The following is a 27,661-nucleotide window of genomic DNA, read 5'->3' on the forward strand; positions in this document are numbered from 1 at the left end:
TTAGAGGATGGCAGGCTGGCCAGGGTGGCTGGAACATAGTGAGCAAGGGGAAAAGGCAAAGGAAGTTAAACCCATTCGGTAGCATGGGCAGATCAACCAAGGCCCAGGGGTCTGTGATGAGATGGTGATTCTCATCTGACTGCGATGAAACCTTTCAGTGTCACTTAATGGTATGTTATCTGTTTAAATACTAAGTACTTTTTATTTTTCTGTAGTATTGTTGCATACATCAGTTACAATGCTGTTAAATTGGGAATGTCAAAATGATTGGGAAAAGTGACTGCTGTACTTTGTGTCCTGTATCTGGTCTACCTGTCAGCCAGGGAGAGCAATGTGATAGGCAAGAGACATAACCTTTAGTCTTCATCCTGCCACCAACTGCTTGTGTTAGGAACCTGGGACTTCTCATCTCTCAAGTACAGAGGATGGGTGAGATCAGTGGTTTTCAGATTCTGATTCATAGAGTGTTGGGAACTCCTAAAGCCCCTTTTAATTTTTAAAAATATTTATTTATTTATTTGTTTTTTATACTAGGGATTGAATCTAGGGGCACTTTACCACTGAGCTATATCCCCAGTCCTTTTTATTTTTTATTTTGAGGCAGGACTGCTGAGGTTGGCCTCAAATTTGGAACCCTCCTGCTTCAGCCTTAAAAGTCACTGGGATTACAGGCGTGCATCACCATTCCCAGCTTTATTTTCATTTTTAAGTTTTTAAATTTGCATTCAGGTTTCACTTAAAAGAAAGTACCCCTTAGCTTAAACAAAATGCCCAGTGTGGTTATTTCTTTTGTTTTCCAGTGTGATGAATTTGTAATCTCATAGAATTTCAACTGACAGCATCTTCAGAATCCATGATTACTCAGTGCCCTCTATTGACTGTTATGTATATTCTCTCATTGAAGTCAGGATGTAATATGTCAACAGATAAGGTTTTTGAGATCCTATCCTTCAAGATTGAGGTGGCTTCCATCTTGAACAAGTTTTAACTAATTGACTGATATAAATAAAAATCTTAGCCAGTACTCCTAGCACAACAGTATAGAGATTAGCACTGAGAAAAATAGTCATGGTTGATGTGCAGAGAAGGACCATTCCAGTTTTTAAAAATAATGACATGAGTGTTTGTCATTATACGTGTGCTATATGCTGAATATAGTGTTATCCTTATAATCCATTAATATATTTGGAAGAAAGACTAGATATTATTTTTAGTACTTGTGGTTAAAGATATATTTTAGTGAAGATTTTAATTTTTTGACTGAAGGTTTTTATTTTTTTTAAGATATTGACTGCTTGCTTCCTTTCCAATCCAGAATCTCAATCTGCTATTTTGGAAACTCCGAAAAAAAGTTCAGATGCTGCCCAGCAGGTAAGGAGATCTTATTAGGATATCAAGTCCTCATTGCTTATTTATCTTAAAATCATGAATAAGCTCTGTGATTTATCTTCCAACGTGCCCTGCTGGCTAGGTTACTCTTGTTTCCCTAAACCTTTAGGGGAACCAGTCAGGCAGAAGGAGATATTTTCTTCCATTTGTATTCTACATGGAAAATCAGCCTTGAAGTGGAACTGAGTACAATCTTTTCAGAAGCTACACCATTTTATATCCAGCCAAAGGGCTGGGCCCAACAACAGCTGTCTCCAGCAGGAAAATCTGGCCACTGTAGGAGACTTCTGGGCTGAGATAGGCCTGGCTGAAGAGTTCCATGGATACTTTCTTTAAAAAGTCTTTCAGAGTTTTTCTAAAATCAAATAAGGCTTTTTTTCCCCTCTGGTCCTGGGAGTGGAATTTAAGTCCTTGTCTATGCTAAGTCAGCAATCTACCGTGAGCTACATCCCCAGCCCCTAAGATTTTTAAATTGCTTTAGTGGATAAAACACTAGTGTCTGTTTAAATCCATGGAGACTTTTTTCTGTTATAGAAGAAGCTAAAAGTTTTGTCTTTTTTATTCTTTCTTGTGCTCAAATGGACTTATTAAAAAAAAAAAAAGGCAAGGAAGGTAATGTTTTTGTGGAACAATAATTGTGGATAGCAATTGATATTTTGAATATAAAATCTTTTTTTGGGGGGGTAGGGTACTGGAGTTTGAACTCAGAGGCACTCAACCACTGAGCCATATCCCCAGCACTATTTTGTATTTTATTTAGAGGTAGAGTCTCACTGGGTGCTTAGTGCCTAGCTATTGCTGAGGCTGGCTTTGAACTCTCAATCCTCTTGTCTCAGCCTCCCAAGCCACTGGGATTACAGGCCATGCATCCCCACGCCCAGCTTGCATATAAAATATTTTGTTTAATTTATTTATACTTTTGTCCAAGTATGCTTCTGAAAATAACCTAGTGCTGTTAGAAATCAACAGTAAAGGGGATGTGTGATCTAGCAGAGAAAAAGAGGACTCATACCTGGGTTCTACATGGAGATCTGTTTCTGGTTAGTATGTGATGACATATGTAGAGGATCTAAGACATAGTGCTATTCTCTGCAAAATTAAAGAACTGGTCATCCTTGAAAACTCTTAAAAGCCTTAAAAAAAAAAAAAAAGGATCAGGGGAGTAGAAGAAAGAAGGATATTGAGAGGGAGGGAGGAAGGATGCGATAAGGGAAAAACAGTGGAATGAATCTGATCTAACTTTCCTGTGTACATATATGAATATACTCCAGTGAATTTCAACATTATGTATATCCACAAGACACTAATTTAAAAATAAAATAAATGTAAGTAAATACCAGAAAGATCAGTAGAAAAGAGAATAGGAGGGAGGAGGGTAAGGCTAAGGGCAAGTACTAGGGACTGATATTCATGTTTTCATAATTATGAATATGATATTCCATGTATTTATAATTTTTCAAAATGAATCCTAGTGTTACGTGTAACAAAGGTGGACTAATAAAAAATGAAAAAGTTTTAAAAAGCATAAACTAATTTCCTACTTGAAAAAGAAGTCTTGCACCATACATGAAAGTCATACGCCCCCTGGAGGAGAAATGGGGCATAACATCAACTGAGAAAATACTATGTTGCTGCACAAAAATACACTAGATGGGCTATTATCATTAAAAGCAAATCTGCTTTTAAGGGTAGTGTTAGAAAAAGGAAGTTTTCTCAGCTTATTTTTTTGTCATAGATGGGACCTACATCAACTTAGGGGCACTTGGAGTGGCATGGAGGGCTTAGCTTATTTAATTAACTACAATGACTAACCAACAGTAAATCAGATAAAGCTAAAAAGAAGGAAAAGAGAAATAGTAAATTCAATAACAATTAAGAAAAAGAATGCCCTTAAAATATCCTGTCATTAGTTTTTTGAGCTTTTTGTTGTTGTTAAGGCAAGCATGGTTAAATTATTATCTGAAATAAAATGTTAAATTATTCTAAATTTTATGTTCAAAGATACTTGGCTGAATTTTTTGTTGTATATGATACTGCCAAAGAGAATCTGGACAAGAACTATTGTGTAAGAACAACCATGATAAAACATATATAATACTGTCCTCTCAGTTCATATTATAGCTATAATATCTTAAGATACACACTCATATAAAATTCTTATTTATTTGTTTTTGGAATCAGAGACTGAATCTAGGGGCACTTTATCCCTGAGATACATCCCCATCCCTCCCTATCTATCTATCTATCTATCTATCTATCTATCTATCTATCTATCTATCTATTGGTATCAGGGATGAATCCAGGGGCACTTATCTCTGAATCATATTCCCAGCCCTTTGTAATATTTTGTTTAGAGACAGGGTCTCACTAAGTTCCTGAGGCTGGCTTTAAACTCGAAATTCTCCTGCCTCAGCCTCCCAAGCTGATGGGGATTATAGGCATGTGCCACGTTGCCCAACCCCATCCCTTTTTATTTTTATTGATTTCTTAAATTTTGAGTCAGGGTCCCGCTAAATTGCTTAGGGCCTTGCTGAGTTGCTGAGACTGGCCTTGAACCTGGGATCCTCCTGCTTCAGCCTCCTGAGTTACTGGGATTACAGGCGTATGTTACTGCACCTGGCTCATGTGTAAAATTATTTCATGATTTTTCTGTTTTCTTTGAGCTATGGACTATGGTAAAATATATTGCAATAAGAAGAAAACCTGGTGGACTGGGGGATTTAAAAACAGAGACTTATGGGTGAAATAGATCAAATAAATATTCTTTCTTTGATGATAATGAAGTGTCCAGAAGTCAGGAAATATGATAAATTAATTGAGAAGTAATAATATTTGGAGGCAGTTGAGGTTAAGAACACAACAATAACATGACTAACTTCTGGAAACATTAACTCCTTATTATAATTTTTTTTTTAATGGGCTGGCTTGTTTCTGAGATGATGTATGTTTCATAAGAGCCTAAGTAACTGACCATAAAGTGGATTCAAGGAACTAGAATTATCAACCTACTGTTATCTTATTGTTTTACTGTATTATATTGTGTGATCCTTATAATAATTCTTTAAAATAATTGTTATAATTCACATTTCACTGATACAGAAAAGTGATTTATAAGAAGTTGACAGTAATTTGCCTAAAGCCACAAAATTGGTGAGGGGGAAAACTAAGATTAGTGCATATGCATTTGATTTTATATCTGTACAATAATAAAAATTCATACTTTTACATGGGCAATAATCCTATGAATATTTAGTATCATTAATTTTTTTCTATTAATTTCAAGTTATATTATTTATAAGAATTAGATATAAAGACACATTATAAGGCATACAGGTATATTAGTTTACCTATACATTTTGAAGTTTGTGCTACATTATGTTAGTTTTACTAATTTGAGTGTTTTATTGCTTTTTTTAAAAAAGGCTTTATTATTGTTCATGTTAAGCACCTTGCTTTTTTCTTTTCAGTCACTAGATGGCAGCTCTGTATCTTTGTAAATTACCACTGCAGAAGGAAGTAAAAGGATTTAAGCCTGTTTTCTCTTTACAGATGATAAATAGTGCAGGTTTTCTGGTGCATCTGGTATTGTCTGTATTATTCTGTGGTCAGAATGAGAGATCCCCAGGACCTCTTGGTCAGCCCTGCAGCAGAGTTGGAAAGTATCTTTTAGGTTTCCTTCAGATGTGTGTTCAGGCACCTGTTCTCTCAATTGAAGCTCATTGGAATTTATTAAATGAATTTTGACTTTTACTCTCTCCCTGTAGTTAATAATTCTGAGAGCTCAATATCTGTAGGGAAAAAAAATGACTCTAAAGCCTTCCTCCATCTAAAAGGAATTGGGGACTGTAGGGTTTCCAGAGTATCTGATGCTTAAAGCACATACAACTGGAATTCATGTGAAAACAAGGGGATATGGCTACTTTTTAAGTACTTTTATGGAATTGGGAAGTTTTTAAATAAAGATACATTTTTTAGAGCTCAATTTTTTTTTTTTTTTTTTTTTTTTTTGAGACTTGTTCATGCTTTTTACTATATAGGCCTAGACTGACCTTGAACTTCTGGATTTAAGTGATCCTCCTGCCTCAGCCTCACCAGTAACTGGGACTACGGAGTGTGTCATTGTACTTGGCACTTATTGATTATTTCAAGTTCAAGTAGTATGTTCTGAAAAATCTGTGTCCAAGGAATTATGTCATAAACTATAAATAAATCATTTTCCTAAAACTCTCAATATCTTTCTAATGTGAATAGATCACTTGAAAGGTAAACAGAATAAAAGTTTGATTTTTAAAGACTCTAGGTAATGATTGATACCAATTAAAAGTTAAATTATAATGCTTATTAGTTATGAATAGCTACATTTATTACAAAGTGTTAGACAATAAATATAAATTAAACAGTATAAGGACCTTCTTCTATATTGAACAGTTTATATACTAATAAGTTCTCAAGTGTAAGAACAATGTTCTGTTCCCATCAGTCCTACAGGGGCCCCTCATTGCCCAATTCAATTACAAATTTACTTGAATTGAAAATTTTTAATTTTCCACTGGATTTCCTGAAAGTATCTGTATAGTGCTCTTTATACAATGACGTCTCTGTACAATTTATTAGTTTCAGAAGCATCTTGATTTAGGAACAAATAAAGGAAACAGGAGAATGATAAGGAGAAGTTAGTTGATGGTACCTGAGAGATCACTCACAAGTGTCTTGGCACCGAAAAATTTGAAAAGTAAAAGAAGTCAGATCAAAAGAAAGGTGTGGGGTGAAAGTAATTCTGAAGAAATGGTGATGGATACTTCCAAAAGCAAGATGCCATTTGATTTAGGGTGGAATATAATGAATATAGGGAAGAAATAGGAATAAAAAACATGGTTTAATGCAAGGTCCTTCCAATGTCTAAAGGAAAAAGTAATATAGGTTAACCTACCATCTCTAACCTGAAATGCTTCAAAATCTCAAACTACTTGAACCTCCAGCATGATGCCACAAGTAGAAAATTCTATTACATGAAACTTTGTATCATGTGCAAAATTATTAAAAATATTATAAAGAATTCCTTCATGCTATGTGTATGAGGTGTATATGAAACAAATGAATTTCATGTTTAGACTTGGGTCACATTCCAAACATATCTTTTTTTAATTTTGTATTTTTAAAATTTATTTATTTTGATTCATTGTACACAAATGGGGTACAACTATTGTTTCTCTGGTTGTACACAAAATGGTTGTACACCATTTGTGCAATCATACATGTACATAGGGTAATGATGTTTGTCTCATTCTAAGATATTCTCTTCTTGTGTATATGCAAATATTTCCAAAAAAAAAAAAAAAAAAAAAAAAGGAAATCCAAAACACGTCTGATCACAAACATTTTGGATGAAGACTATTTGAACTATATGAACTTGCAAGGATTACAAATTAACAAAACAATTCACAAGACTAGTAAATAGCTAAAATATTAACCAGAGTAAGAAAAATAGGGTTTAGAGGGAGAGACATGAGAAAACATGGGTTAGTCACTCTCAAAATTCACCTCAGTGTTTGTTCATTCTAAGATGCTTAATAAGTACATTATAAGGGTTCTAACCTCATCCCATGGATTAAGCCATCCATGAATTCATAGCTGAATGTACTGTTGTGAGAGGTGGAACCTGCAGGAGGTTGGACCATGTTGAATGGAGTAGGTTATTTGGAGGGTGCACTTTGGGACTACATCTTGTCTCTGACCCTTCCGCTTTTTCTCTCTACTTTCTGGCCCTCATGAGGTAACACACCTGCTCTTCCATGATGTTTTGCCTCACTACAGGCCCATAGCAATGAGGCCAAGGTACTACGGACTGAAACCTCTGAAAACATGAGCCAAAACAAATCTTTCTTCCTTTAAGTTGTTTTTTCTCAGGTATTCTGTCACAGCAGTGGAAAGCTGACTATATAGAATGTTTGTCCCTTATCAAACATTTGCTGACCTACTGTATGCAAAGTATTTGTGGTAGATATTGAGGGAAAAACAAGGAGTTCCAAGACAATATCCCAGTTATTATGAAGCAGGCAGTTAAGGTGAAAGAGTATCTCTCTTTCTTGTACTTGAAATGATATGCAAGAGGTAAGGTAATTCTGCCAGGATATTTAGTGAATTTGTATTGCAGAACTAATATAAAAGGGAAGGTTATTGAGAAATTGTAAGGATAGTTTCTTTGATCAACTCCTTATTTTGGGCAGGTAGAGGAATAAGAGTGTTTTAGGAGGGAGAAGAGAGTAAAGGTAAGGAAGTGGAAGTGAACATGGCATTGGAGTGGGAGGTGTAGTATTCCAGGTGAGGTGAGAGGCAGCTTCCTTTCAGCCTTTTGACCTTCTCTGCATGCATCTTGATAGCCCTTGGAGAGCCCAGAGCCCATTGATTGCCACAACAGTCTCCTGACAGGTCTTCTTACTTCCAATCTTAATCCTGTCTAGTCTCCTTTCCACAATGCCTCCAGAGTTATCTTCCTAAACATTGAAATTCACTGATGTCTGATTTCTATCTTCTTAGATTCATTCAAGGACTGCTTATAGTTTTTGAGAAAAACTTCGGACTCCTGAGTTTGATAGGTTTTGTCTTGCCATCCTCTGTCTTTGCCTGATCACTCACTGTTTCCTCTTGTTGGGCTTATTCCAGCCTTTAAAAATACCCTTGCTTTCTGAAACTTTTAAAGTCCTTTGCATTCATCTTTATGTATATGTGTCTTTGGCACTCCTACTTCCCTTCCTTTAATTTACATAATTTCCATTACTTAATCTAAACTCATCCAACTTGACTTCATCTTAGACACTTTACCTGAGAAGCTTCAGTCCAGAAATTTCTTTTGATGTCCTCATTCTATGACACCCTATATTTATCTCACTTTTCAATAATCATTGAGTTATGCATAGACCGTTGAACTCTATAAGGATAAGACTGTTGGTACTTTCTTGTCCTTCTTATGTCTAACACAGTATTTGACTGTATGGACATGATAACATTTTTCAGCAAATGGGAAATGTTTGATGAAAGAATAAATATGTGAGAGACCACATTGCTGAGAGAGAGAGCAGAGGGTACATCTGGGGGAGTGGTAGAAAATTTGCTTATATTTATACCCTAGTGGTTGAAAAAGTGAGCTTTGGACCAGTTTGCCTGGGCATAAATCCCAGTTATTCCACTTGTAACTGGGGAACTGTCAAAGATAAACAAAACCAGACACTAGTAAAGATGGTAAGGATAGATATTGCTCAGTAGTAACTATTGCAATAGAGAAATAAGTCTTTTGTGAGCTGAACTCAACTTCAGTTTGTAGAAAAGCAAGCAGCATTGTAAAGGGAGAATGAAGGAACAGTGAAGAGGATGTGAAGAGACTTAGGAGAGTCAAGGAGGTGAAAATTATAAGGGGTTCATCAGTGTAAATAGATTAGGCCAGCAGTGTCTGCTCATTGGCAGTTATTGAAGTTAGGGTTCTTTCTTTCCCCCAGGGACCAGGAAACAGTTTCTATCCTCAGGTGTTGCTAAAATAAACAGTACATTTTGGGGCAGTCTTGAGTTTTCTCACGTAGGCACTCTAAGGGGGGTGGGTCTTGAGAATGTTGGATACTATGTTAGTGTTTGTTCAAGTCTTTGTAGGCCAGGGTTGAGGCCTAGTCAAGAAGAGGGGTCAGAGGTTTAGCTGGAGTTATGAAGGAGAGAAACTTTGTCAGAACTTGTGTTAGTCTGTTTTCTGTTGCTACAGAAGATAGAACACTATAGATTGGGTAATTTCTAAAGAATACAGATTTTTTTTAAACTTACGGTTCTGGCAGCTGGCAAGTCCAAGAGTGTGGTACCATCATCTGGTGAGGGCCTTTTATCATATCACAATGTGGCAGAGTGCAACACTTCAAGGGATAGAGCAAGTGTACTAGCTGAGTCTTCTTTTCATCCACTAATACCATCATGGGGGCCTCACCCTCATGATCTCATACAATCCCAATTCTCTTCCAAGTACCAGTTTTGGAAGTAATTAACTGCTTTAACTTATGGATTTAACATGATTTTTGCAGGGGGCAGGGGGAACATATTCAAACCATACCAGAAATTTAGTAGAACTGCTAATGAAATGTTAAAGTCAGTATGAGATTTACTATGCTTTTCAGGGGAATTGTTTTATTCTGTGGTCTTAGTTTCCTCATGTATAAAATAGGTATAATAACAATTCCTATCTCTTAGGGTTTTGGTAGGTTTTAAATGCATTCATTTATGTGGAATGCTTTGAAGAACTTCTGGCACTTAGTAACACGTAACATTAGCTATTGCTTTTTTAACATTGTTATCTGAGCAATATTCTGTGTATTTGAAAGTTGCTTTCATAATATAGTCAATCATTATTTGTCAATTCTGTATTTGCAAACTCACTTGATAAAATTTTATTGTATTGCTCAAATCAATAGTCATGTGGTGCTTTCATGGTCATTTGCAAACATACACAAAGTATTAAAACTTTTTGTCTCTCGACTATATATACTGAGCGAAGGGAAGCTCTGTTTTCTTATTTCAGCTTTATTCTGTAAACAAGTATCTTTTTGCATTCTATTTTAATGCCATGTTTTTTACCTTTTTGTATTTTTGCCTGGTGATTTCACTGTTGAAAACGGTCCCTAAGCTTAGTGCTAAAGAGCTGTCTGGTGTTCTAAGTGCAGGAAGGCTGTGATGTACTGTATGGAGAAAATGCAGGCCAGATGAACTCTGTTCTAGCATAAGTTACTGTCATCCTAGCCATTAGTTCAATGTTAAGGAATCAGCAATAGATATTAAATATGGTGTCTTTTAACAGGAACACACATGAAGTAAGGGTTATTATACTCTCGTTAGTTGACAAAAATTTGACCAAATGTTTGCAGGACTCTAACCCTATGTTTCCTATAGGAGCAGGGCTTCAGTATTGATTACTTCAGTGTTTGCAGTTACTTTATTCATAACTAATATGAATACCATGAATTGACTGTATCTTATTTAATCCTCATGATATCCCTCTGTAGTTGGCCAACTGGGTATGGGTTATCTACATTTTATAGGCTATTTAGACTTTATAAGCCAAGTTGAGAATTTAACACATCTTGTGCTCAGCAGTCAGGAGCAATGGGTTTTTGAACAAGTAAGTATAATGATGGGTTAATACTTAAGGAAAAATTACTTGGAAAGGAAATGTAATATTGATAGCAAGAGGGACAGTAGAGCCATTTAGGAGGACCAGCTATTAAACTTTCAACCCCATTTGTGTGGTGATGAGAATCCCAACTAATGTGTTGATGTGATATAGGAAAGATAGCAAGCAAATACTGCCAGTGGAGTTGGTAACTCTGTAGAGTATAAATTAGCCTGTCCTTCTAAAAGCAGAGTCTCTGTATCAGAAACATTGACATCAACTGGAAACTGGTTCAAGAGACAAAGATTTAAAAAAAATGATTTAAAGAAGTTAGCAAGCCTAAGTAAACAAGGCAGGGAGATAACATTTTATTGGATAAGATACATTTTAAATTTAAGGAAAGGCGTGGGATGATCAAATAGCAGTGATATCTAAAAAGTTACAATATGGAAGTGAAGCATTCACCGATGAAAAAAGAAAAGCTTGCAATGATGAGAGATTACAGATGCAAAACCTGATGAGGTCTTTCAGTATCTTTAGAGAGGATTGTGGACCAAGGACAAAGCCTTCACCTCTCCTCCCAAAATCCAGGGAAGGAAACAGAGAAGAATGGGAAGGAAGGAGGGTAAAATTGTAGAAGCCAAGAGAAGAGAGGGTTTTAAGAAGGAAGAAGTGATTAATAGTCTGATTCTTTAGAATAGCCAGGGTTAAAGTTATAGTATTTGGCAACAAGGAGAATGTTAGTGATACTTAGAGAGCAATTCTATAAGAACAGCGGGGTCAAAAGGCAACTCCACCACTATGGCTAATGTTCCTAATCTGTTCCATTTGATTTTCTCTAAGCTTTGTTCTTTAGGAAGTTTTTTTATGACCTTTGAGAATAGTTGGGTGTTAACACAGGAAAGGTGATTAGGAGATGAAAAATGGAGCTGCATTTTACACCCATAGATCATTAGAGGAAAGTGAAACTGTAACAAAATATTGTTTTCTTCTTTGCACTATTTGGGACAATTAAGAAATATATTGCATTAGAGTATGATCCAAAACTGTGCCACAAATCCAGATCAAATAACTGGAGAGAAAATTCAGAAGACCGGAGAGGGAACAAAGACACCAAGTTCCTTTCCTTTCCTGTTTATTTCACCTTTTCTTGGTCCCTTTTCCTCAGACACATTGTTTATTACTCCCACTGAGTTTATTCACTAATGATGATTCCTTCAACCTCTACATCAATCAGTTTATCAGGTATTATTGCTGAAAGTAATATGACCAATTATGATTTCCAAATCACACTTCTCTTTTATGTAGTAAAGGATCTGAAAGAGTTATTCATATTCATTTCAACTCAAAAACATTTTAATTTTTTAAAATATTTATTTTAGTTGTAGATGAACACAATGCCTTTATTTTATTTTTATTTTTATGTGGTGCTGAGGACCAAACTCAGTCCTCACACATGCTAGGCAAGCATTCTACCACTGAACCACAACCCCAGCCCACATTTTAATTTTTAATAATTAATTTTTTGTTTCATTATAGAGATTCATAGATGCCATTTGAGCCCTCTCTGTGTGAAACTTTTCTTTTTTAAATGTTCTACTTTAAGAAACCCTAGATAAGTTATTTATAATTTACTGTATGTTCTAATACTTAACCCTTTCTTGAAATTTCATTTCAAATTTGACATTGTACTTTATTTTTGTGCATAATAACATTTAAAATCTGAATTTCTTTTCTGTAGAATCATGTCTGTGATGTAGTGGTTTATTGTATATATGGAATGTCATGGGTTTGTTCCGGAACCTTAGAATGGTTCAGAATGTAGAACATGACAAATACAATTTATATGCTTCTGTGAAGATTAGGACTCTTATTTTATAGATGTGCCCTACCTATTTCATACAGTCCCCTGGGATGCCAGTAATAATATATCCTTAGAATTCATCAGAACTTAAAAATCTGAGGATGGGGACTGGGATTGTAGCTCAGTGGTGGAATGCTTGCCTAGCCTGTGTGAGGCACTGGGTTCCATTCTCAGCACCACATAGAAATAAATAAATTAAAGGTCCATTGACAACTAAAAAAATTTATTTTAAAAAATCTGAGGATGGTAGAAAATGAATTATATATCTCATATCAAAATTTACTAAAGAAATTATCACAGTGGTAACTTACTAATAAGCAGTTCTTATATTCAATGTTCTGAAAGTATCCTGCTTACATAATAAACATAATAAAGTTTCAAAGATGAGCAAATTAACTTTTCAGCAAAATCTTTACTTGAGTGTATCTTGGCTTTCTTCTTGACAGTTGTAACCTTAATGTTACAGTAATGTTTTCTTTTTCTGGGAATTGGATAATCTTGCATTTGGAAAAATGCTTTTGGTGAACATTTTATTTTTCAATGGCTATTTGTATTTTGTGATATGCAAGTGTTCAAACAATTTATAAGAACTCACCATCACCACCCACATGTAAGATTATACAGGAATGGAAGAATTTTGGCTGACTTATTGTATATAATTGTTGCGCCAAAGTAGATGGAAGACTCTACCACTTTTAATGATTGAGTGTTTTGAAACAATATTTTTAAATATAAATAATCTTAAAATTGGTGTTACATAAATTATATTACTTATTGCATTGACTAAAAATAGGTTTATCTTTTCTCCATTTAGAAGGATGTACCCATTATATATGTTCTTCACAAAAATTGCCGATACCAGTTTTCCTTTTCTTCTTTTAAAAATATTTAAGTTTTGATAGTAAGAACTTTATCCCATAAAGTATTACACAGTTTCTGGTAATGCAGCGTCTTTTTTAAAAAGTATAGAAGTCTAGAGATAATAAATGTGTTTCTCCAATGTCAAGTCCTTTGAGAATCTGATAGGCCTCCCTCTATTTGTATCCTGAAGAGATAGAAGATTAAGTTTCAGTCTGGACACAGGGGAGCAGGCTCCTAATTCGAGGGCTTTGCATGGACAACAGAGTGCCTGGCAATCTCATAGAGATTAAATTAGAGCTTTGTCAGTGGGTGGCCTTTCAGATGGATCTTCCCTTCACTTCCTGTGGATTCTGAGAGAAGATGTTTGCTTAAATGACCAAAGAAGGGGCTGGGGATATAGCTTAGTTGGTAGAGCGCTTGCCTTGCAAGCATCAAGGCCCTGGGTTCAAATCCCCATCACTGCAAAAAAAAAAAAGTGACCAAAGAATAGAAAGCCTTCTTTTCTTAATAATGACCAATATTTACCATGTAAATTTCTTTGTAAATCCCTAAACACAAATAAGCAAACCAAAACACACAGAGAAATCAACCCTAAAATGCTGACAAGCAAGGCAAGCCTTCTCCAGATAGCACTATAGAAAGTTCCTGCTGACCCTCTGAATTGGTACTCTCTGAGAGCCAGCCAGCCCTAGCTGTTACCTTGGATAAGGAAGGCCAGATAAGATTCTCTGACGACTCTTAGCTAAATTGAGCAACCAAAACCCTACATATATTTGGCTATTCTGTAATAGTGGCTGGCTGGCTTTATTTTATAGGCTAGTCAGTTAAGTTTTGAGAACATTATTAATTATTTGCTCTGCTTTTAAGGAATGGGTAAAGATTGGTCATAGAGGGGAGTAAAGAGTCTAGCAAATTGTGTTTTTCTGTTTGTTTGGTTGTTTTTTTTTACAATGGGACTAATGCAAGAAGCAGTCTCTTACCCCAAATTTTCTCCCATGTTCTCTATCTATTAAAAAAACTGTATAAAAACATTATCTATATAAAATTTTGTACTTTTGTCTCTGTAGTCTGTTTATTATTATCTTAAAAAAATTCTTTGACTGCCACATGGAACCACCTGGCTGCCATGGCCATATTTATTATAGACACAGTTCTGGAATTTTTTCTCTTATCATCATTTCCTCTGCCCTTTCTTAGTTGTGGTTTTCATTGTATCTTATACTTGAAAACTTTGGAGTGTATCAAATTCTTATTTTCTCAACTTTTATTAACTAAGTGCCCTTAATTATCTCTTTAAAAAATAAGGAAAATATACAACACATACACACAAAATAATTAATTGGTCCAACCCCAAATCTATCCCCACTCAGTATAGGCCATCTATTATTATACAACATGCTTTAGTTATGTCAGGGTGAGTTTGTCATTGATAGGGAGTTTGAAGCCACATGGTGCAAATACAATGTAAGGAAACATTGCTAGTCTTGCAAAATTTGTAGGATTTCTTAAAATCAGGAAAGGTGATGATGGAGAATTTGCATCACATATTATGTAGTGGATTCATGAGCACCTAGCACAGTTGGCAAATATAGCAAGGATTATTACATAACAGAATATGTTTTTTTAAAAGGTGAATTTACATATCATGATTGCCAAAGGCCATTAATAAGATTCATGAAGTTCTCAGATATTACCAAAAAATGACCTTCTCTTCACAATGCAATAAATCATAGCACCATGTAGTTTTGTTCAAAATTTGCATGGAAAAATTTTAGTTCTAAGAATTTATAAATGCATGCAATTATGATAAAATATTTTTTAAAAATAAGTTGATGTAGTTGCTTAGGGAAAAATCTTTTTTCATAATTTTTTCTGAAATATTGGTACCTGGTCAGGCTTTGTTGCAGAAACCAGAAAATATGCTAGGTGTATTAAACTGCAGTATTTGTTACATAAATAAAGTGTTTTTATGGAAAGGTTGGAAAGTTTAAAGGCTCTACTTCTAAGCTAAAACTTTCACAGATTTTGAAACATGGTCTGCCAGGAAAGCTAAGACCTTTGAGGTCACCATTGCAAATTGGAGAGTGGACATTGGAATGTTGTTCGAGAAAAGTTTCAAGTTTTCAGATCTTTACTGTTAACAGAATAGCCAAGACATGAAAGAGGATGGTTCTCACCTCATTCCACTTTCTAAAACTTTGTGTGACTATACTTAGTGAACCTGGCTACAAGAGAGTGTGTGAATGTAATTTTTCTTCATAATTCAATTAATAGAAGGAGAGGGGGTGAGGGTTGGGAGAAGAACCCAACATAACTACCAAATTGTCTAGAGTGTATTACACTTAAGAGGTTGTAATACACTGGTTGTTCTAGACAGCCCAGTCCCAGGGTATGAGAACTAGCACTGAGGTGCTGTGATGCTGAAGAAGGAGATGGACAGGTCCAGGATTACACAAAGTACAGTTTATTGGGAGCTTACTAATAGCAGCACGGTCCTGTGTACAACCAGTGAATCCCTTTTGATTTGGGCCAGCAGTAAGGATGTGTGTATTTGTTGCGACCCAAGTGGCTTCATCTAAGCCTGAATGTACCTGGTTTATCTCACACTAATACCAAAGAGTCAGGCACATTCCTGGCACAGGTCTGGTCATAAAGCTCTACATACCAGTCTAATGGTTTTATGTATTTATAGTATGCTGGGGTAAACAGCATGGGGTAAACAGACCTCGGTACTCAGGAGTGATCATGGTGGTTATGACTTAAGATGGCTGTAGTCAGGTTACAATGAATTCCCATGCAGGTGTTTTTCTGGTACCAGTTATTCTGTAGAATTCTCCTTAGTCTTTTGCCAACCGACTATGTAAACTATATTTAAAAATCCAAGATATCTTCCTAGTCACTTATACTATGACATCTGTTGTAACTAGCTATGGATGCTGTGTTGGAGAAGATGCCTGTGATTGTGGGAGCATAAATACATATAGAAAAGAGTGTAATAATTTCTACTATGCTAAGCCATTGTGACTTAAGGGACACTTTCTTCTTTGTGAGTTTGTTTTGTTTTGCTAAATATTCTATGATATTTATAATGCTTTTTATGATATTCAGATCTATGATGGAAAAGAACTGACCTATATAAAATCATTTAAAAATAGAGTTTTGGAAAAGATGTGTGCCATATGTTTTCTTTCATTTGTGAAAATTAGAGAGGGAAAAAAAAAAAAAAAAGGAATAGTAACAACAAAAAAAGATCTCTTGAAAATAGAAGGGAGACACTTAGGATAGTGGAAGGCATCCAGGATGGAGAGGAGGAGAGGGCAAGGGGAGATACTGGGGAATGAAATTGATCAAGTCATGTTATGTACTTGTATGAATATGCTACTATTATGAATAATTCATATGCACCAATAAAAAAATTTTAAAAATTGAAAAAAAATAGAGTTTTGAAAAACTGTTCCAGAATCTATTTTGTGTCTTCCATTCATCAATTAGCCTTTTCAATATAATAATAATTCATAGGGAAAAGAGAACCCTAATTATATATCAGGATAATTCAAGAAACACAGATTTGTAATTGAAGGTCACTTTCAAGATATGATTGGAAAATGAAGATAATCTATACATTTAACTAATCCATTGTAACAAAGGATTAGTCATACTCTTATTAGGATGAATTTCAGTGCTAGTGTTTTGTCTTTTAATTACCTCTATGTACTAGCATCATAATTCATGAATGGAATTATGTACAGTGGGCAAACAGAATATAAAACTTTGCTTATTATAATAATTTATCTTACCATGGAAAATATATGGCACAATTTCCCAAACTCTGAATTATAATACTCTACTCTTTTGTCTAGACATTGGTGAAAAATAATAACTTGAGATGGTGTGTGTGTATGTGTATGTATATGAGTACCTATACTTACATATGAATATAATGTACCACTCAAATTTTTGCCTGTTTTAACTGTCTGTCTTGCTAGGGCATATGCCTGTAATTCCAGAGACTCAGGAGGCTGAAGTAGGAGGATCCTGTTTCAAAATAGAAAAGGCCAGGATGTAGCTCAGTGGAAAAAGCACCACTGCATTCAGTTCCTTATACTGAAAATAAGAAAGAAGAAAAACAAGAAGAGAAGGAAAAAATAGTGTCCATGTTTATAAATTTGATTTGGGAAAGCTATCAGTTACCACTTTTTGAAATAAAATTGCAGTAAACGTGATATAAGTGGTGTGACACATACTCATATATGTGCCCATACTCCCACAGATGTCAAAGGTACTTCACATTCCTCCATCAGAGACTCATTCAGCAACTACTTTTTAAAAGATAGCGATTGCCTTTAAACCTAAGGATTACTTCAAAAATGTGTCTAGGCACTATCCTAATAGCAAATATTCTTAGGAAGGAAAGAGAAAGACCTATTTTAGAAATAACTATCACTCAGCATTTTCTTCCCTCCTCCCGGCCATCTATTGTTCTCAGTGACATTAGAAGATGAGGCAGATAATGACCTTAGAGTCCTACGGTAATGTATATAAACCACTATGAAATCCAAGGATAGAAAAGAGGGTACATATAATAATAGTAGTATGTTTCTGTGGAGGCATATTTCTGGAAGTATTACAACCAAGAAATACAATTTTATTTTAATTTTATATGTTTTTTTGACATTTGGATTTTTTCCTAATTTTCTATTTAACTATAATCTGTCCTTGTTGTCCCTCAGGAAATTTTGGATATGAAGTCTGAGGGACAGGCAAATGTAATTCAGCAGCTGGAACAAACCATCGAAGATCTGAGGACCAAAATAGCTGAACTAGAAAAGCAGTACCCTGTCCTGGACACGGAGGTGGCCAGCAGCAATCAAGGGACTGAGTGTGGAGTGACATCTTCAGAAGATGTCTGCCTGGAAACTTTCAGATTAGTAGGAAAGGATATGCAACCTCAAAGGATTTTAGAGGCAAAATCAATACAGACTTCCCCAACAGAGGAGGACAGGATACTGATACTACCGTCCGTGAAGGCACTGTCAGAAGGTCCTCCATGCCCATCTGGGGCTGAGAGTGGAGAGTCAGCCATTCCAGCCTCACCTTCTGGACCTCAGACAAAATTTTGTTCAGAGATTTCTTTGATTGTTTCTCCAAGGCGAATATCAGTACAGCTTGAGGCCCATCAGTCCACACTGAGTGTATCACAGCCTCCATCACCTTCATCCCTTCCATGTTCTGATGGTCAGGGGCAGCCTGGGACACAGCTGTCCTATCCTTCTCTTCATACTGAGCTTGAAACCAGCCATGAACACTCTGTTTTCTCCTCCTTTGGAAACAGCTGTAATATTCCACCCCCACCACCTCTGCCTTGCACAGAGTCCTCTACCTCCATGCCTAGCCTGAGCATGGTGACTCCATCACCTTCCCCTCTCCCTGACATGACAGTGCCTCCTCTGCCCAGTGTAGCAGTTCCCCTACCTCCCCCTCTGCCTGGTACTGAAATGCTGCCACCCCCTCCTGCTCCATCTCTTCCTGGAGTGGGAATACCTGCCCCCCCTCCTCTACCTAGTATGGGAATACCTCCTCCTCCCCCTCTCCCTGGAGTGGGAATACCTCCTCCTCCTCCTCTTCCTGACATGGGAATACCTCCTCCTCCCCCTCTCCCTGGAGTGGGAATACCCCCTCCTCCTCCTCTTCCTGACATGGGAATACCTCCTCCTCCCCCTCTCCCTGGAGTGGGAATACCCCCTCCTCCTCCTCTTCCTGAAGTGGGAATACCTCCTCCTCCTCCTCCTCCTCTTCCTGGAGTGGAAATACCCCCTCCTCCTCCTCTTCCTGGAATACCTCCTCCTCCACCCCTTCCTGGAGTGGGAATACCCCCTCCCCCTCCTCTTCCTGGAGTGGGAATACCTCCTCCCCCTCCTCTTCCTGGAATACCTCCTCCTCCACCCCTTCCTGGAGTGGGAATACCCCCTCCCCCTCCTCTTCCTGGAGTAGGAATACCCCCTCCCCCTCCTCTTCCTGGAGTGGGAATACCTCCTCCTCCTCCCCCTCTCCCTGGAGTGGGAATACCTCCTCCTCCTCCTCCTCCTCTTCCTGGAGTTGGTATTCCCCAACCTCCTCCTTTGCTGGGTATTCCACCTGCTCCAGCCCCTCCTCCCCCACCTCCTGGGACAGGAATTCCCCCACCTCCTCCACCCCCTCTGCTCCCTGGATCAGGGCCTCCACTCTCCCCACAAGTCGGGAGTAGCACTTTACCAACACCACAAGTGTGTGGGTTTCTTCCTCCTCCATTGCCAACTGGCTTGTTTGGATTAGGGATGAATCAGGACAGAGGGAGTAGGAAGCAACCAATAGAGCCTTGTCGGCCAATGAAGCCTCTTTACTGGACAAGAATTCAACTCCATAGTAAAAGGTAACATGAAAGCAAGCTCATCTTCATACAGTTTTGTCAATGCAAGGGGAGCATTGTACCTTACAACTTTTGGAAAAAATATAACTTAATGTGTTTTTTAAGTACAATTCTAAGAATTACCTGTAGATTTTTATATCATTATTTGGTGAATCAGTTTGTTATTTAAAATTGCAGGCTTTTCTCCAGCAATATCAAAGGGGTAAAACAAAATATATGTTTTGATGTGTGAGTGTATGTATGTTCATCTATATAGTTACTGATGTGTTTTAAGGCCATTTTTCTTTGCATATGTGCTGTTTTCTAGTTGCAGAACTTCACCACTACTCATGTCTGAATCCAAGTGAAACAATGCTCATACACAAAATGAAGGAGTGCAGATAAGCAGAGATGTGTAGACCAGTTATTTTCCATATAAGATTCTATTCATTGATTTCATTATTTAAATTTCTATTTCTTACAACTTAAAAAAAATGTAAATCAAATCCATAGGCAAACTGACTCCTAAGTATGGTGTTTGCACCCTTTAAAAGGCAGAGCCTTGCTTTACTGTTCTGTTTTGTTCGTAGCCATTATTTTTTATTTTTTAATTTTTTTTGCGGGGCTGGGGATCGAACCCAGGGCCTTGTGCTTGCAAGGCAAGCACTCTACAACTGAGCTATCTCCCCGGCCCCGTAGCCATTATTCTTAAGAAACAATTACAAAAATACATCCACACTCCATGTGTGAAATAATTTAAAGAAGTTCATGGTACTTCTGCCAGTGATTGTCCACACAGTGTGAAGTTATAAAATTATCATTGGGGATAATTATCATAAAATAATACTTTTCAACAATCTTGTTCCAGATTGTTCATCCATGCATAGTCCATGACCTGGTTCCCCAGACATTGAGACAGTGCTGGGAGACTTGACTGTGGAATGTGAGGGAGGGGAACCACATACTCAGAAATGCCCCTGGCTTTCCTTGTTCGAACTTATCACAGTTCCTTGTATTTTCTTTGGGTTATGTGACATGCATTTAGAAACAGGATATTTAGCAGGTTCATTTTTATTTCTTCTGCTATTTTTTCTTCACTAAACCCAATCAGGAGGCAAGAATCTATATATCCTGACTACTTTTTAACTTTGTATTTCCTTCTCTGTGAAGATGCCATATCATTAATATATGCTGATGGATCATTTAAAACTGTGTCCCAAACTGATTTTCTCCAGATACATGATATGCAGTTCTTTTGTTTTGTTGTTGTTTTGCTTTTGTAAAAATCATTAACCCTTTTTAGGGTACTACATGAGTAATCTTCCAGGCTAATGAGGTAAGTTGGTATTGTGAGATATGAAGCATTTCTTGCCTTCACAGCTCATTCTGAGAAGGGGTTTCTTTTTGAGTTCTTCTATGGTGATTTCATAACACACAATTCTTGGAAATTATTTCTTGGCAAAGGTTTTGTTCTATATGGATGGCAATTTAACTTTCTCATCAAGTTGATAAAATATTACTTCCTTTTTATCTCTCTTCCCTTCCCCTCCCTTCTTTCTGTTTCCCTCCTCCCTCCCTGCCTTCCCTTCTTTTCTCTTTATGCTCAGTGTGATGTAGTTCTGTTTGATGGCACTTTCATTGTTCTTTTGCTTAACTATAGAGACTCCAGTCCTGCACTTATTTGGGAAAAAATTGAAGAGCCATCCATAGATTGTCATGAATTTGAGGAATTGTTTTCTAAGACTGCTGTAAAGGAGAGAAAGAAACCTATTTCTGATACCATCTCAAAGACCAAGGCTAAACAAGTAAGTATTCTTGTGCTTTCTGAAATTGGACAGGTTTCTGACAGAAGTACAGACTTTCATTGGATAAACTTTGAAATGATTTATGGACTGTGTAAAACCCTCACAGGCCTTGGGTAGATAGCAAACATTAGAATTTTAGAACATGTGGCAAAGTAAGACTAGCCAAGATGGAACAATAAATAATCAACATCATTAAGTAGTAATGTTCTGACTTCCATTTGTAATCTCATAATACATACTTCCAAAATCACTTTCTTTCTTCATTCCAGAATTAGTTGTCTAGAAATCAAATTCTACTTGATTTAAATCCACCTGAGTGCTTGTATGAATGGAAAGGAAGGCAAGAGTGGGCAGAGAAAACAAGCAAATAATCTGTAGTAACCGATGATGTGTTTGGCATTTTGCTGCTTTATAACTGAAATGGATGCTATTAAAAACTCAGCTACATAGTCACACTGTACTTGAAATATGGAAGAAAGTTTTATATCCACTTCTGACATCTTCATTATATGACATGAGTCAGAAAAAAAGAATGATGCATTTGGAGAAAAGCATTTCCAAACCACTTTTTCATGGGCTACATTCTTTGAGCTTGATCATGAAATGGTATTGCAAATTTCTCCAGGGTGGCATTAGGAAGGTATAGTAAAATACCACAGTAATGATATTAGGAATTGTCCATCCATCACCCTGAATTGGGGAGCATCTGCATTTGTTAACTACTACAGGAGGTGGGAAAGAGTACAATGGATGTAAGGAAATGGCAAGCACCTTGGTCTTGGGAGGGAATTTGGGAGAAATGAGGCCAGTGTCCCCACACGAGTGCCAGATAATGAAGTGATTCTTGAATTTTTGCCTCTGACCTGGAAGTTGAAGCTAGGCACATGACCCAGAATTCTTTCTGTTGATATTTATTTCAGGACGGATATCTTCTACCAGTTGGACATGGTGGATTCTACCTAGGAAAGGATGGATTTGAATGGGACAGCCAGATCCCTAGGGCCCAGAGCTGACTAGGTGGGCGGGCTTATCCTAGACATTTCATTAAAATCCCAGAAAAATACAAACCCAAACATGATATGATTTAAATTCTCAAAACTATTCTCAGAAACGTTACAACTGGTTGCTAGTAACCTTAGCTCAGTTATGAGCTAAGAGACAGTACCTGGCACTTTGTAGGTACTCACTAAACATTTGTTAAATTAACAAACTAGCCAACTGAGGGAGGAGGACTTTACAAATGTAGCTATTGACATGTCTCTTAAGGATAGAAAGATTGATTTTGCTTTGCTTATGCACTCTGTTTCCTAATTGCAGGACTTGACTGCTACTCATGTCTGAGTCCAAATGAAATAATGCTCATATATAAATGAGAGGAGATAAGCAGAGATGTTTGCAGCCCAGTTATTTTCCATATGAGAGTCTACTCTTTGATTGCACTATTTAAATTTCCATTTCTGACAAACAGCTTAAAAATGTAAATCAAATCCATAGACTATGCTCAGTAATGATTAAAAAGCAGAAAATCATTGATGTCATAATAATAAGTCCAAGGTGAAAATGTTAAGGGGAATAGAGGTCAATGGAAAATCACATTTTCTCTGACAGATTTATTTTACAAATCTTTTCCACGGTATATTTACATACAGTGCTCTGGGGCAGTCTTCATATTTCTTCTTATGTACTGTGTCAGAGGTGGGAAAGCTGTCTGGGCAAGGAGTATGTGTGGAAAGAACAGACATCAAGGAGACTCAGGCAGCCAGAATTGTCACTTGACAAGTGGACATATGTGGCATAGGCAGTCTCTTGTCAGTGGACTACACACTCAGAAAAATAAAGCATGTCCTTCCTATCTCCTGATACCCCTGTTTTTGCCAAGGGAATTCGGATAAGGAAGATATCTCACATTTTGCCCAAGACGATATGATTTCATACTTTACTTGACATAGTAGTCAATTTTTAGCTTCCTGAAATATTATTTATTTGTCATCGATACTTCAAATTAAACTAGTTGACATCAAATGATCTCTTTGCATACTAACAATGCATCTATATTGAGCATCATCTTAGCATAATCACCTGATTCTATCCAGACATTTCATAAATTATGGGTAAGAGACTTTGCCAGTTCTTAATTTGTGCTTAGTGATGCTACTGTTGACCTTCATCTTCAAACAAGGATTATGAAATAGTCTCCATCATGACTCCTGATAAGCTTGTTTAGTAACTCCTTGGCTTGGGTCTTGGTACTGATCTCTGCATTTCAGGTCTGTTTTTGGAGGGATAATAGCTCCCCCTGCTATATTAGATAATATAAAAGTGATACATTACTGAAGAAACACAATTTTATTTAACTTCATTATATTTGGAAGAAAAATCTATACATTTCATTTCCTTGAGACATTTAGAATTTTGTTTAAAGGAAAGTGTGTTTTCAGGATGCATGCGAATAGTTTTCCTGTTAATGGGAAATATATACTGATTGTATGTGTAGACATTTTGGTACCTCATGATTCATTTCCAGTAAAATTAATAGCCTTTAATGCTGTGGCATATGTTTATGGCAGTATTTCAAGCAATTCTTCTTATATACAATGGAAGCTGGAAGTTCTGTTTTTCTTTAAATATTTAAAAATAGCCAAATAATTTTTCTGTGATCTGTCTTCTTGAAAGTAAGACTGGGTTCAAATACACTGGTATTTAACGAGGTGCCTGTGCTGTTTTTACTGTCGCAGCAGACATTTTCTGTGTGATAATAGAAGATTCCTCAGCTGGGCACATTGCCCTTTGGCATAAGGAGAAAGAAGGTTGTTTTCTTGATACCCAGATTCATAGTAATGATGAATATCTGTGATTTCTAAATTCTTTCCTCCAAGGAACTGAAGACAAAGCATTTTGTATTTTTTTTTTTTTCATGAAACATGAATTTGTCTGTTCTGTGATAATTGCTTCATTTATACTTCTTTACTTTGCAGTAATACTCATAAGGAGATTAGCTTAGAAACTATATAGTAGTCAATCAGACCATATTAACCTGCTAACTTAAAACAACAACAACCCTATCTCTTAAGAATAAAAAGAAAAATTAAGAAAGAGACCTTATGCGATGCCTTATGTTTTAACTTTGACACTTGGCTTACAAACTTGTCCATTTTTGAGAAGTGTTCTCGAGCCCATAAATGAGTTCACTTTCTATTGTCAGAGAAATCAGTGATTATTAGTGTGGTTAATGACCCTGTGTCACCTCAGGATCTTTCATAATCATACAGATTAAATCAACCTCCGTATGAGCTGAAAAGTGAGAGGATTTTCTTTGGAATGACTTTGGTAATAAGGATTGCCTTAAAAAAAAAGTAATTTTCTCATATATCTTGTGCCCAATGAGATCATGGAGAAATATATTTTGATGAACATGATAGTAGGACTAATGAGACAACAACAGTTATCACATACTGTACCCCTTACTTACCATGTACCAGTTACTGTTCTTAGTACCTCACTTTTGTTTACTCAAATCCAATGAGACAGACTCTGTTACCCTCTGTTCATACTACAGAAAACTGAAATATCAGTAGAGTTCCATTATGTTCCAGGGTTGGTAAGGGGCAGAGCTTGGGTTCCAATTTCAGCTCTCTGGTTTCAGAGCTTGTATTTTCCTAATTAAGTCATAAATGTGGATGTGAAATATTTTTATATAAATGTAGTTTTTAAAATTTATATAGAGACCAGAATACATACTTTAAACAAGACTTGAGTTTGTATTTGTTTATATGTATGCTCAATATTTAAATAACTGTAGTTATATTTAAAAAAAATGTATGTGGATACACTTTGAAAACCTTTTCCATAGTCTTAACAGATTTTGACAAGTACATAAACCATGATGCCACCAAACATGACATTCGCCCAGTTAAATAAAAGTTTATCTGAACGATGTGAGCTTTAGACACATAGGCTTCTATAAGCAGTAAAAATGAGGGCCATTTGCTTGGGTGATATATAAATAGTGGTTAGAGGCAGGCAGCCACTGTGGTTAAACCTTACCAAACATTAACTGATGATAACTTTTTGTTCACCCCATGACACAGAAAGAACCATCTCTGTAAAACATGCCTAAAGTAAATAATGTCTAATCATACTTATAAGATCTGTAAAGGAACATGCTACCCACAATGTAAATTTGTACACAGAAGTTAGCAAGAGTGAATAAGAAGAGTCTGTGTTATTTTTAAAATACATAACTGACATTTGTGTAACCATTTAATGCAAAACAAATGAATCTCATCATGGATTTCTTCTCTTTCTTGGATTAAAATGTTATTCCCAAAGATTTGTGGAGAAAAACTTTTTACAATAGTTAAATTTGTTAGGCCTTTGCCTCTGGAAATTTGGTTATAAAAATAGTTAAATCTGCTGCTTATTAAAAGAAGAGGTAGTGAAGGGATTCATATCTAATATAGATGTATACGTCAAGGAATTAGATATTTGTTATCCTGTTTAGCCTTTCCATTGTACTTGATAACTTCACCAAATACTCAAAAAAACCATTTTTTTATGTTGTAAAAATTTATAATAATGATGAGAAAAGAAGCATTCATCATTCAGTTGCTCTTTTGGGAGTGCATGTGTAATACCTCCAAGATTCTCTTTAAAATTTTTTTAGTGTACTGCAGTTATATATTATGGTTCATTTTGACATGAAATGCTATTAAAAGACTTCTTATTATGTTGAGGCTGGGGGTATATATGTATTGTACTTCAAGTATTGCCTGTTGCTGTAATACTGACTGCTATGAAAAGGAAAAGAGAGGTTTTAAACTGAATTTCTCTTTCCATTTTATTTATTAACTGCAAGTATTCATTTTTAAGTTTTATATTTTATCATAATCAATAGAAATTTTCATGCTCATGGGGTGGTAGTCTGAATGATAATCTGAGAGTTTTTTATATTGGCATTAATTTTTTGAGTGGTAGCTGGCAAAAGTTTGTTAGGTTGATTTGCACAGTTACTTTGCCTTTTATACTGAAGACCTATAAGTGTGTCTAAACACTAAATATTGTACAAAAAGGCAATTTAGATTTGTTTTGGGGGATGCATAATAAACATTTGGTACTTTGTAACTTTTAACATCTGCTTTTAATAGAATACATTCCAATTGCAATCCTTAAAATTCTATTTACATAGAAAACCACATCAAAATACAAAGCTATAATTAGACAAACATAGGTTTTGTGGAATCTGGATTTGTTTTAGATGTTGAAAGATTTATTATTTTTTGAAGATGCTATTCCTATAACTATTTGTAGAGCATACCCAATCAATTCAAAGAATGTAACAATAATAACATATTTTTTATTTTATTTCTGCCAAAAATTGCTTTTATACTTCTTAGTAAATGGCTAAAAAAAAAAAATTCCAACAACATAATAAAAAGGAAATGTAATTAAGCTAATGGTCCTTGATCTTGTGAGATTTTGTATTAGGGAAATTATATTTGATTAATTGAACCTTAGAATTGTATAAAATTCAATTGTGATCCTGAAGGTAATCCTTTTGGTCTTTGTATAGTGATATTAAGATTCTGTTAGACTAGATACCTAAGAATGGGGTATTAGATTTTAATGGCTAGCTTACACTATTTATCCAGGTCTAGAGGAATTGAAGAAAGAATGAAGAACAGAGTGTAATGGTATGATCTTAGAGCAGATAATGGGAGAGTGTTTTCTGAACACCAACAATGTAGAGTGGAAGGACTGTTACAGAGAGTACTAGCAGCAAACTAAAGACAGAGAACTCTCTTTCGTTTCACTGATGAAGCCAGAGAATGAAAGCACTACTTTCACTGTCGCATCTTTTTTAACAATCTGATGGCAGCGATCTTTATCTATTTCAGCAGCGAATGTAGCAGAGAAAATAAGCTAAATATATCAGAAAGTTCGCAGAAGTTCTCTGGAGGACTAACTTACTAGAACAAAAGAGAGACAGTTATTTAGTTCAAGTGCCTATAATTGAATTAATCCTTAGTTCTACACTATATACTTAAGGTGGTAAGTACCGTGGGTGGTCAGGAGTTGGAGAGAGTGTGTAGGCTGGCTTGGGATAAAGGCTTTATGGAGGGGATGCAAGTCGAAATGGGCCTTCAAGAATTTATTTGGTGTAGATATGGAGAGAGGATTAAGGGATGATTTTCAAGAATAAAATAGTGAGTAAAGATTTC

General features: G+C 36.0%; 1 protein-coding gene across 6 annotated transcripts in view; it reads left to right on the plus strand.

The window, feature by feature from the left end:
- Nucleotides 1-27,661, plus strand: part of FMN2 (formin 2) — a 361,252-nt gene that overhangs the window by 109,201 nt on the left and 224,390 nt on the right. For 3 of the 6 annotated variants that reach the window (XR_013758044.1, XR_013758045.1, XM_079106094.1), the window contains exons 4-6: nucleotides 1,316-1,371; nucleotides 17,984-19,662; nucleotides 21,299-21,443. Coding sequence is in view for 4 of the 6 variants with exons in the window: in XM_079106094.1 (XP_078962220.1) it covers nucleotides 1,316-1,371; nucleotides 17,984-19,662; nucleotides 21,299-21,443 (1,880 nt within the window). In the remaining 2 variants the exon portion in view is untranslated. Of the gene's footprint in view, nucleotides 1-1,284; nucleotides 1,372-17,983; nucleotides 19,663-21,298; nucleotides 21,444-27,661 lie in introns of all 6 variants that reach the window. The other 3 variants (XM_079106095.1, XM_079106097.1, XM_079106096.1) reach the window with 3 other exon arrangements.

The sequence above is a fragment of the Sciurus vulgaris genome (assembly GCF_902686455.1).
Source record: "Sciurus vulgaris genome assembly, chromosome: 12".
Taxonomy (NCBI): Eukaryota; Metazoa; Chordata; class Mammalia; order Rodentia; family Sciuridae; genus Sciurus; species Sciurus vulgaris.